This window comes from Ctenopharyngodon idella, chromosome 10 (genome assembly GCF_019924925.1).
Source record: "Ctenopharyngodon idella isolate HZGC_01 chromosome 10, HZGC01, whole genome shotgun sequence".
Taxonomy (NCBI): domain Eukaryota; kingdom Metazoa; phylum Chordata; class Actinopteri; order Cypriniformes; family Xenocyprididae; genus Ctenopharyngodon; species Ctenopharyngodon idella.
In genome coordinates, this window is record NC_067229.1 from 33,502,565 (window position 1) to 33,514,373 (window position 11,809).

The 11,809-nt window shown below is 37.8% G+C and overlaps 2 protein-coding genes across 7 annotated transcripts; both read left to right on the top strand.

Moving 5' to 3' along the window:
• Positions 1–4,539: 4,539 nt before the first annotated feature.
• On the top strand, positions 4,540–6,102 carry cbln17 (cerebellin 17). The gene is made up of 5 exons (XM_051911186.1): positions 4,540–4,719; positions 4,847–4,888; positions 5,089–5,151; positions 5,324–5,452; positions 5,552–6,102. Exons 1-5 carry the CDS (start codon positions 4,575–4,577, stop codon positions 5,833–5,835), a joined length of 663 nt encoding a protein of 220 aa, XP_051767146.1. The 5' UTR covers positions 4,540–4,574; the 3' UTR covers positions 5,836–6,102.
• A 516-nt stretch (positions 6,103–6,618) lies between these two features.
• Positions 6,619–10,943, top strand: LOC127521762 (serine/threonine-protein kinase pim-2-like). Of its 6 annotated transcripts, none has more exons than XR_007932461.1 (6): positions 6,619–7,999; positions 8,107–8,648; positions 8,793–9,171; positions 9,280–9,456; positions 9,564–9,985; positions 10,082–10,943. XR_007932461.1 is itself a non-coding variant. In XM_051911185.1 (6 exons), the coding sequence occupies exons 2-6, from the start codon at positions 8,598–8,600 to the stop codon at positions 9,839–9,841; spliced, it is 708 nt and encodes a 235-aa protein (XP_051767145.1). In that variant the 5' UTR covers positions 6,619–7,999; positions 8,107–8,597; the 3' UTR covers positions 9,842–10,943. The 6 variants fall into 6 exon arrangements, 4 of the variants coding, with proteins under 4 accessions (XP_051767145.1, XP_051767143.1, XP_051767144.1 ...); XR_007932462.1 differs by having other exon boundaries at positions 10,110–10,943; XM_051911185.1 differs by having other exon boundaries at positions 9,564–9,652; positions 9,830–10,943.
• Positions 10,944–11,809: the final 866 nt, after the last annotated feature.

Genomic DNA, 11,809 nt, shown 5'->3' on the forward strand with positions numbered 1-11,809 from the left:
CCATACTGAATGTGGAGTATATGATCACTATCATTGGCTGATATCCTAAAGTCCTGGAAACAAACTTGTGTACTATTATATACATATATATATATATATATCAAACTGAATTGTTTGTTCCAGGAATTCTTTTCATTTAGATCAAATATAATCACATCCGTGAAACGAATGGCAAATCTTTCTAAAAGGTTAGAGGAACATATCAAAATAATTGAATTGGAAATTCAGAGGTTATTGTGCAATAATTATTTTTCTTTTCCCTCAGGACCTGTTTATGCTTACACTCACCTCTTATTTCTTTCTCCATTGTCTGTCTGGATGATGCAAGTGATTTTATTTATGGGGTTTAAGTAGAAAGAATATGAAGAAGTTTACATTTTTCAAGGTAAATAAATAAATGGAAAGCAGCCCTTTCAATTCCAGAGAAATAAACCTGAGCTCTTGGTACCAGAAGAACAGGCTTCTGCACAATAATGAGTAATTGGCTGATAAAAGGGGGCATAATGAAGAAGCATAAAGAGTTTTAGAGTATTTTGCTGCAGCCCAGTCCTGGCAACACTCGCTGCATTTTAAAGAGCTGTGCTTGAGTCCCAAGGGCATCAGGCAGGCAAGAGAGTGTACTTGACTGCAGCACTATGTGATGACACTGACACAGCATTAGGCAGGCTCTTTTTACTTACATTTAACAGAACTGGTAATAACCAAACAGGCAAGGGTGGCCTAGAGATATTCCCATTTTCATGAAATGGCCTGCAACTAAAACCTCTTTGCAGGTTTTTTATTTTAGACCATAACTGTACTGAGTATTTTAAATATAAATGTAAAATTATTTATTTATATTATTTTTATTAAAATATTTGAATATAATGTAAAATATAGTAATAATAATATTTTTTAAAGGACAGTTTGCATTAAGACATCTAATTTACATTCCAAGTAAAAAGCAAGTTGTCATTTAACCACATTCATTTTCATTTATAAATAACATGGTGTTACTAAAAATATGCATCTGTTTTGAATCTTTATGTGCCATACTGCGTGTGGTTACACAAGTGTAAATCAAACAAATAATATACATAAGTAAATACAAGATAAGTGTTAAGAGCATCAAATACACCATCTTCTGCCAATCCCAAGCCCTCAAGAGTGACAGCCTGACTATCATTTGTAGTAAAAGGGCGACCTCTAGTGATATTACAGTTTTTCTCTATTGCATAAACACTATAACCAGGCTTTTGAACTAAAATTTCAAAACCATAACGCCATTTATCAAAACGCACACCCATTTCCCTAAACTATAAACACTATTCCTCTGTTTTGAGTCAGATTTGTTGAACTGTCACTGCAAAACTCTACAGACAAATCCCTGCATTTGTCATTGCCTACACCATGTTGTCATTTAGAAGGCACCAGCATTCAATATTGTTCACTCAAGTCAGCGTAGCATGAGCTCAATTAGCAAACAATTACCCAGATGGAAACACTAAGAGTCAAAATTTATCACGCACCAATCAGAACCTTCAATAAAGGAGCCCGAGTCAGTTCATTCAGTTTTGGAACAATGGATCCAGAGAGATGTGATTGAAAAGGTCGAGGACACCAGAGAGGAGGAGGATGAGTAAGAGCAGTAAGGAGTGGAGGCAGAGGTGAAGGAAGAGGAAGAAGAGGAGGATGAGGAGTCAAGGATGAGGGCTAAGGAGACAAGGAGTCTCAGATGAAATTCGTGCCACTACTTGACCATGTCCTTGTCCATGGTATAACTATGAGGGAGGCTGGGCAATGAGCTCAGCTAAAATTACAGTTTTTCTCGATTGCTTAAACACTATAACCAGGCTTTTGAACTAAAATTTCAAAACCATAACGCCATTTATCAAAAAGCACACCCATTTCCCTAAACTATAAACACTATTCCTCTGTTTTGACACATGAATCAGATTTGTTGAACTGTCACTGCAAAACTCTAGACACAAATACCTTCATTTCTCTTTGCCTACTCCATGTTATTTGTCATTTAGAAAGCACTAGCATTCAATATTGTTCACTCAAGTCAGCATAGCTTGAGCTCAACTAGCACACAGTTACCCATGTGGAAACACTAAGAGTCAAAATTTATCACACACCAATCAGAACCTTCAATAGAGAGATAAAAAAGCCTGAGTCAGTTCATTCAGTTTTGGAACAATGGATCTAGAGAGACGTGATTGAAAAGGTCGAGATTTGGATTTGTGTGTAAAGTTTTGAAAAAAAGAGGCAAAGTTTTGAAAATGTGTGTAAGCGGTAAAACTGTAAGTTCTTCACCATCGCCTAGATCATAAGAACCTTCAGGGAGGAAAACAGGTAGGTGTACCTCAGTGTACTCTACTGTAACTTTTGAGTGCTGTACTCTGTTACATCACATGCATCAAACTGCCTTACATACAGATAGAGTTTCTGTCTACTTCCATTTTGTAAAAAGGATGTGTTACAGTTACTTCTATTTTTGTAGGACACAGAGACGATGGAATGGAAGAAGCCTGACTAGACATTTCAGTTGATGCGTGGCAAGGGTGGATCAGGCATGCAAGAGGATTTCCCCCCCGCTGCCTGGATAGGACCAGTGCAGCCTGTGATGTTGACGAGATTCTCTGGCCTGTCCCAGACCAAAATGTGATGCTGGGGCAAAATATTTCTTGTTGTTTGGTGTATTGTACTGTACAGTACATTAAGGAATACAAAATGTGCAAATGTATATATGTGTTCATCATGTGAAAAGTTCCGTGAGGGGGAGAACCACAAGCAACACAACTTATTACTGGTTTTTGTTTTTAGTAGTATTGTTTTGAATTTATCTCACTGGTGTGTAAGACTATGTTGTAGTGTGTGTGTTTTTGAGGGCTTGTGTGTGATGTCTGAGGGCAAAGTTTGTTTTTTCAGCAAGAGTGAATGGTTTTGAGTGTAGAGCTTCATTTTGACTTGAAAATAGGATGTTTGGGGAATTGGGTGAGACGTTATGGATTTGTGTTTACTGTTTTGAGAATATGTGGTATAGTTTCAAGAAATGTGTTTAAGCAATCGAGAAAAACTGTTGCTTCACCGTCGCCTCGATCATAAGAATCTTCAGGGAGGAAAATGGGTAGCTGTACCTCAGTGTACTCTACAGTTACTTTTGAGCGCTGTATTTTGTTACAACGCATACATATACTGTAGCTGTTGCACTATACTACTGTAATGAAAAGAGATGCATCAAATTGCCTCACATACAGATAGAGTTTCTGTCTGCTTCCATTTTGTAAAAAGCATGTGTTACAGTTACAGTGATCAGTACTTCTATCTCTGTAGGACACAGAGATGATGGAATGGAAGAAGTCTGACTAAACATTTCAGTTGATGGATCAGGCATGCAAGAGGATTTTTGTGTGTGTGTGTGTGTGCTGCATGCACACACAAAAAAAATTGGTTCTTCAGTGGTTCTTTGGGGTGGTTGAGGTGCTATATAGCACTTAAAGTGGTTCCCCTATGATTACGAGCCAATTAACCACTTTTAGTGCTATTTGGCCATGGCATGGGGCCAATATAGCCTGTGATGTTGGCTGGGGCCAATATAGCCTTGACAAGATTCTCTGGCCTGTCCCAGATCAAAGATGGGATGTTGGGGCAGAATACTTTTTGTTGTTTGGTGTATTGTACTGTACAGTACATTAAGGAATAAAAAAATGTACAAATGTATACACTTCATCATGTGAAATGTTTCTTGAGGGGGAGAACCACAAGCAACATAACTTATTACTGGCTTTTGATTTTTGTAGTATTGTTTGAATTTATCTCACCAGTGTGTAAGACTGTTGTAGTGTGTGTGTTTTTTAGGGCTTGTGTATGGCTTTTTGTAGTATTGTTTTTAGGGCTCTTTGTAGTATTGTTTTGAATTTATCTCACCAGTGTATGTTGTAGTGTGTGTGTTTTTGAGGGCTTGTGTGTTATGTCTGACAACAAAGTTTGGTTTTTCAACAAGATTGAATGGTTTTGAGTGGAGAGCTTCATTTTGACCGGACAATAGGAAGTTTGGGGAATTGTGTGAGAAGTTATGGTTTTGTGTTTAGAGAAAAGGAGGCATAATTTCAAGAAATGTGTTTAAGCAATTAAGAAAAACTGTAAACCAGATTATTTCTGCTCACTGCAGGGAACGTCTATAAAAAGAAGTCTATGCTTCTTATGTTACACTATATCATTATGTTTTACTTAAAATAATTTCAGATTAATTTACCCACAGAAACTCAAGAGCACACGCTTTTCAGAAACAAACAGAACTTAGGAGTTTGGATTCACTTTGATTAATTTGATTTTGATTCTGTATTTGTATTGATGAGAAATGTATGTCAATAGTGGTAATCATTAACATCCATATACTGTGCGTGTTAATATTTACATAAACTTTTGAGTTGTTTTGTCTTTAACCTTGAGCTTTGGCTTTACTCAGTACTTTCTGCCATTTAATTAGATAAGAAATATCTGTGTCAATAATGAGTAGTAATGATTAACTACCTCAAAGCCTATAATATGTGTTATTTTCATAAACCCAAGAGTTTCTGTCTCTCAGGATGAAGGTGAGTGTTGCTCTGCTAATGCTGTGCTGTCTGTCACTCAGTTATTTGGTGGCCAATGGAGAAATCAACCAGCCCCACATCTGGTCTGAGATGAGAGATTTAAGAGACAAGTTGGATATGACAATGAAAGACAATGCAAGTTAGTACTAGTGGTTGCATCTTCTGTCACCCTTTAAATAGTTATCTTTAAAATAAAGGAAATCACATTCAATACAATGCAACATTAAATAAGTCATTTAAATAAATAGACTTGTAATGTTTTATAGAAATGGCAGAACAAATACTGGAGCTGAAGAAAGAGAATGCAGGTACTCAAAAGTGTATTTAGAAAATGGAATGTAACAAATTGTGTGAAAATTCAAATTTAAATGCCTTATTAAGAAGCATGATATGTTCTGGTGTGGGGAGAAAAAAAAATAATTAAGAACTTTATTTCACATAGAAACTGCATCATATTCCTTCTTTAAATATATATTTAAGCTACAATTAACGATTTGAATAATTTTAGGGATATATGAGCGAATGAAGATCGGTGAAACCCAGCTGGACGCCTTTAAGAGAGAACTTGCAGGTAAACTAATCGAATTATATCAAAATTGTCCTTTTTATACAGTATAAATATTTAAGGTATTATTTACAGTCTGCCTTTAATGCACAATAACTCTGAACATTTTATTTTTTTCTGGTGTTATGTATGTATTAAAGGGCTTAAATTATTTTCTTATTTTATTTTCTGTGCACAGAACAACCTAAAGTGGCATTTTCAGCTGACTTAGGGATCCATGGCAATTTAGGTCCCCAGAAAACTGAGATCACACTGACCTTCAACAATATCTTCACAAATATTGGTAACAACTACAACCCAACAACAGGTACTCTGAGCTATAGCCAATGTCTTACCTAAAGGAAATTTTCCAATTCTGATTTTTAGACCCATTTTACATTTGATCTGATGGTTTTGTCAATGGCAGGTCTCTTCACTGCACTAGTTAAAGGAGTCTACTACTTCAGATTCACTGCATGTGGTGTTCAAAAAAACCAGTCAATGGGTGCAAGTTTACATAAAAATGGGCAGAAGATTGTGTCAGTGGGACAATGGCATCATCACGATCAGCACAGATTCGCATCAAATGGAGTTGTCCTGCAGCTGGAAGTGGGTGATGTAGTTTGTATGAAGCTCCTCCCAGATTACACCATCTATGACAGTCCAGGTAACCTCAGCACTTTCAGTGGATTCCTTATCTACCCATTATAGTGATCAACCATTGCCATTCACAGCTGTATTAAAACATGGACACTTTTGTTGATCTTCTGGATGTTCATTCTCATCTGTGCTCTTTTTCTACTTAAGTTTTGAATTTTCAATTATATAAATACAATCTACATAACTGGTTGCTCTTTTAGAAATTCACAATCACACTTATGCTGTATTAAGCTTATACTGCATGGAAAAGTCAGTAACTGTAATAATGATTTTACATGCTGTTTTTTGCATTTAATAAATTCTCTATGCCTAAACGTCTCTGTATGTCTGCTTAAAAATTTAATAATAATAATAATACTTTTTTATATATATTTTAATATATGATTTGTATTATTAAATAATAATAATAAAAATAATATTTTTTTTTTTACAAATTATTTCTATAATATGTGTAGACTTATAACCTTGGTGTATTTGTGTGAACTGTTTTGCTAAAGTCGAATGTGAAATATGTGGTAGAATTGAAGCTATAACAGAGTAAAAAAATCACATCAATAATGTTTTTGTACAGAATATGATATAGTATAATACTGCAATGCACGAATACTACATGAAACAAATTGACAACATTAGAAAAGACAAGATGAAATGTTAGAATAAGTAAATAAATGGAATAATTTTTGGGTTGCTTCTTGTTTTTTTATTCATACCACAACAGTAAATAAGTCTGTCTTTATAGAAATTTTATAATATATATTATCTCGATAAAAAACTAATAAAATTATCTCTTCATTTTAAGTGGACAGCAATATATTGAATCATCTCTGGCAAACATGAAAAAAAAAATGTTTTATTGGTGTCTAGAAAAGTTAAATATTCCTTTCATGAACTATAAGCATTTCTGTGTACAACAATTATATAAAACAATACTTTCTGTACACCCTAGTTATGCAAATGAACTAGATCTTTTCATTTATTTCCATTCTAAGGGATGAAAACTGATATGAAAGATTAGGCTTAAAAGATTTCTTATCCTGTGGCTCCCTCTAGTGGACAACATTAATATCACAGCTTTTTCACCTGAAATTAATTAAACGTACATTAATTCTTATTAAAGCTACTAAAGTTACTTGGTCAAGAGCAGTGAGTAAATTATTCTTTTTCTTTTGTTGTTTGATTAACATTAAAAGAACACAGAGACAGCAGCGGGTATATTAGGTTTCTGTCACTTTAAGACCTTCCAACTGTTTACCTTCACTCAGGACATAACCGATTGTGTTTACCTCAGTATTTGCCAAGACGGTTCCTTTTCGCGGTTTATTGCGCTTAATAACTATTTTTTTTTTAAAAAAAAAAAAAAAAATCAATCAGAGTTCCTGCGCTAATTTCTCATTCGCTTTAACATTGTCAAACACTTAAGCAGTCATGCTTTGCGCGGCTATATTTACAGACCGCGATATAGGCCTACAGGACACAGCAAATTATATAATTTAAAATAATGCTAAATTTGAATACTATCATTTAGAATTTCCAGCTGAATCAAATGTGAATCTCAGTCTCCTCAGCACCTTTGCGCGAGTCTTTATGACGTCACATTTAGAACGTTACCTATTATTATAGTCTAGTATTTAAAGGCGTGAAAGTCTCTTGCTCATTTTGTAGGTTGAAGTTTCGGAGTATCTGGTATCAGAGTGACAACGGTTTTATCATGGGACAGCTAAGTTCGCGACCGAACAAAGCGTCTGATGAGTGTGTACTCGAACCCTGTACATTACTCAATTACACCACCAACACGGCGAAGCACCATCCTCCTTGGGTTGATGAGACGCCTGTTGGTACTAGTGAGATTGATGGAGGGAGAGAGGAGAAAAGGAGGAGGACAAGATTCTGGAAGTGGCCCACTCTCCACTTTCCCAGATCTGCAAAATACGACCTGGTTCAAGCTGAGAAAGACTATCAGAATGAGGCCGGATTATACCGTAAACTTTCCAAAGGTAAAATCACATGAACATGTCATTATAGTACAATACTGATTGATGACTGAGAAATCATGTCAAAAGAGAAACAACCCTAATTTGAGATTGCATTTTATTATTATTATTATTATTATTATTATTATTATTATTCATTTTATTTACTTTATTTTATATAGCTCCAACTTCTGAAGTCCGCCCTGCTGCTGAGGAACAGCTGAAGCAGGGCATCCTGGACAAGCGTAAGAATAATAAATCGATGAGAATTAGAATTTTTTTATTTTAAATGATTATATAAAATATATATAATTCTATTTCACACTAACTACATTTGTTTATCTTTTAATAGACCACATTTGCAGCCGCTATAAAGTTGGCGACAAGCTGGGTGAAGGAGGATTTGGCTCTGTGTATGCAGGGACTCGATGCAAGGATGGACTTGAGGTTTTTTTTTTTTTGCCTACAAAACTTGACATATCAGTTCATAACATATGACATATGTGCACATGCTAATTGCTAATTCTTTGTTTTGTTGATCAGGTGGCTGTGAAATATTCAGTGAAGATGCCAGACATGCCATATATCAAAGTGGTGAGTAACCTGCACTATGTTAGTGACTGTTTTCAATTTATACCGTAACGTCTTATATTCATGTTAATCACAGACTTCAAAAAAATGTTTTAGTTGCCAAATTGTTTGATTTGTGGACTAAAGCCTTGTTTACACTGCACACGTCTGCGATGCGTCACGGCTCTGGTGAGGTTTTGTTCCGTCCTGTAGGCGGTGCCAAACCACACCAGGAGCATTTTAGGAACAAAGCGACAGGATTTGCGAGACCACATGATTTGCCTGACCTACGTTGTTTTTCTCGAATTTTTTGTTCTAGCATGGGTAAGTTAAATGTTCGTTTTGTCCAGTTTAATTCTGCGTCGCTTCCATTATGAGCGTGCCTGCCGAGCGCCTACATTTGAAATAACTGACTTGCTCACAGAAAAGACGCGATATGTGAACGGCCCCATATTTTGCTTCTTTTAGCCTGGTCATCCCAAACGCCTCCCCTTGGAGATCGGCCTGACGTTGATGGCCAATAAGGGCCCCAGCGTTCCTCAGATAATTAAACTGCTGGACTGGCAGGACGACGCAGACCACTGCATCATGGTCATGGAGCGGCCCTTGCCTTGCATGGACATGTTTAGTTTCATGGAGCTCCAAGGAGGAAGCCTCAACGAGGGGACAGCACGACATGTTATGCGGCAGGTCATTCACGCTGCTAACGTTTGTTGTGAGCGCGGTGTCTTCCATCGGGACATCAAACCGGAAAACCTGCTGGTGAACCAGGACACCATGGAGGTTAAATTGATTGACTTTGGGTGCGGTGCGCTCATGAAGAAATCTGCCTTCAAAGTCTTCAGTGGTATGTGTTATGAACCGCTCTGTTAATTAGTTCACAGAAACTCATCTTATATATAGTCAACGTGCTATTAAAATGTATTAAACATCAGACGATATCTTTTTCCACCAGGCACAGAAGGTTACTGTCCACCAGAGGTCGAATACAACGGCAAGTACCACGCAAAGCCGACGACAGTGTGGTCACTAGGGGTCCTCCTGTTCATAATGGTGTGCGGAGGTTATCCCACAGCCGACGACCTGTTCATGATCTATGCCAACATCTGGACCAGTCCTGGTCTGTCACAAGGTGAGATCTTCATCAATGAAATCATACAAAAAAGACCAATAGCTTCAAAGAGAGCAGGTATAAAGTATGAGCTAATAATCTGACGTATCTCTTGTCTTTTTGCACAGAATGCTGCGATATGATTTGCGCTTGTCTGCACCCTCAACCACAGAAGAGACTCGTTCTGGAGAAGATGCATCTTCATGACTGGTTAAAGGTACTGAGTCTAAGACTAGCTAAATGTTTTTTGTTTGTTTTTTTTCATTTTGTTGTTTTTGTTTTATTTTGATCATCAGTCATATAATCATCATAGGGTTAAGTCAAAGGGTAAGTCAAATTTTATCTAAATGTAATGTATTTAGACATATAACGCTGATTTATGTTTTTGTTTCAGGTCATGGAGTAAGACATGGAGAACATCAGCAAACAACTCCTGTCACGGCCACCCTGTTGTTCTGTCTTCAGTCAGCTTTGTGTCTGGCGGGCTGACATGAGTGGCGTTTACATCCTGCCACTTGGGCCATAGAGTCTTGCGGGGCCGGCAAATCCTGTGAGTGTCTGGAGCCTTGAGTTGAAGCAGCAATATTTGCATCCAGCGGCATTGCTTGTTTTGGGATCTGTAAACAATAGTTGTTATATATTACAGCTTGATCCTCCTCTGCCCCCTCCTCCAGCTGAGAGTTGAGCTCCTGAACTCAAGAGGTGCTCTAGCGACTGACGCTAGAGACTGCGGTCTTTAGCCTCCTTGTTAGAGCGCTCACCTCCCATGCGGACGGGCCCGGGTTCGCGTCCCGGTTGGAGCATGCAGGTGCGAACTAGAGGGGCTACAATAGCAGCCAGCAGCGAGTCCCCCGTTCCCTGCTCCACCCCATCATGGCGAACGACGGCGACTCCTCCGCTCCCTTTTCGGATGGCAGCCACCCCATCTTGACCCAGGACCATCTGTTGTATCATCGCTCCAGCACCACTGCCTCGGGCAGCCACTCGCGGTCTTCACTCTTCCGTGCTGCCTGACCTCCTCAGCACTGCAATCCCCCTCAGCAGCAAGGGCTGTCCAACAGCATGTCCCTCCTTCCTCCCGGTTTTTGGCACCAATGTAACGCAGTTCGTATATACGGGAAGAAGGAGGTGGGAACCGGCGAACGTTCAACATCTTTAATAAATAAAATAAACAAAAAACAAAACAAAAATAAAAAGGCGGCAGTCCCTCAGACTGCCGCACACGCAAACATAATAAAAACATAACATAAAGTCCAGGCCTGGTTTTCTCTCGTCCTTCACTGTCGTCGCTACTCCCTTTATGCTTCCGGAGCTCCTCCATGAGAGATACGAGGTGCAGTGCGCAGGTGACGCTCCTTAGCAATCATGCCACCGGCCTCGCTCTGTTCTCTCATGGCTCTCACCCCGCCCTGCTTGTCACAATATATATATATATTATAAAAAAAATTTGTTAGACATTTTTTCTTTTATTGTTAATATTTATGTACAATAAATATATATTTTTATTGCACTGTTGCACTGTTAGAGTTTCAAAGTACATTGCCCTGACATAGTCGCCTTTGAGGCTCTTATAGAAGTTATTTCTGTTTCTTCTGAACCCACTACGGTCCCAGAGCTCCCTGTCATGAACTCAGGTCAAAAATCTACTATCATCTACTGTCTTTCACACTTTAAAATGAATACAATTAATGAACAGAGCTGAGGTATTTAAAAACTATATAAAAGATATAAAAGCAATCACTCCTTCTTAGTGTTAGATTAAAAGAAGAGTAAAAAAAAAAATCCTTTGCATTGTTTACTGTCGTTAAGATATTGATCATAATATATTTGGTGTATATGTGTGGACTCATTCAACATTTAAATTCTGATTAATCGCATGTCATAGGAAGACAAAGTCATCTGAAATGAATGAAATGAGTTCGAAAAAGTGTTTTTCAGATAATTAGAATGGCAGATAATTTTTTATAGAAAAACATAAAAATGAGTGACGTTGATGTGACTTGGTGTGCATCCTCAAAATGTCCTGTGGTCTATGTATTAAATTTTGTTGGGTTGGACATTGCGTTCAGGAGATATAAGTCAAATTGTGGAAAACGAACATTACCAGGCTGTTCAGTTCACAATAATTTGCAACACTTTAATGAATCAAAATTCTTTTGATAACTTTTTGCCAACATCATTCCTATTTAATGGAGGAAAGCTAGAAAGAGCTGTGCGAGTATACCTCACACCCCTGGCCTCGAGGCGCACTAGCAACTGCGGTCTTTAGTGTCCTTGTTGGGACGGACGCCTCCCATGCCAAGAAACACTGGTTCAAATCCCACGTGGAGCAGATCGAGCAGGACTGGTTACATTTGTTGCCGTGACCCAGATG

Excerpts from the sequence above, each read along its gene's own strand:
- LOC127521762 (XM_051911182.1), top strand. The coding sequence starts at position 8,598 with ATGATTTGCCTGACCTACGTTGTTTTTCTCGAATTTTTTGTTCTAGCA. Across the intron at positions 8,649-8,792 it reads AATTTTTTGTTCTAGCATGG|CCTGGTCATCCCAAACGCCT; the intron begins GTAAGTTAAATG and ends TGCTTCTTTTAG. Across the intron at positions 9,172-9,279 it reads TGCCTTCAAAGTCTTCAGTG|GCACAGAAGGTTACTGTCCA; the intron begins GTATGTGTTATG and ends TTTTTCCACCAG.
- cbln17 (XM_051911186.1), top strand. The coding sequence starts at position 4,575 with ATGAAGGTGAGTGTTGCTCTGCTAATGCTGTGCTGTCTGTCACTCAGT. Across the intron at positions 4,889-5,088 it reads GCTGAAGAAAGAGAATGCAG|GGATATATGAGCGAATGAAG; the intron begins GTACTCAAAAGT and ends GAATAATTTTAG. Across the intron at positions 5,453-5,551 it reads CAACTACAACCCAACAACAG|GTCTCTTCACTGCACTAGTT; the intron begins GTACTCTGAGCT and ends TGTCAATGGCAG.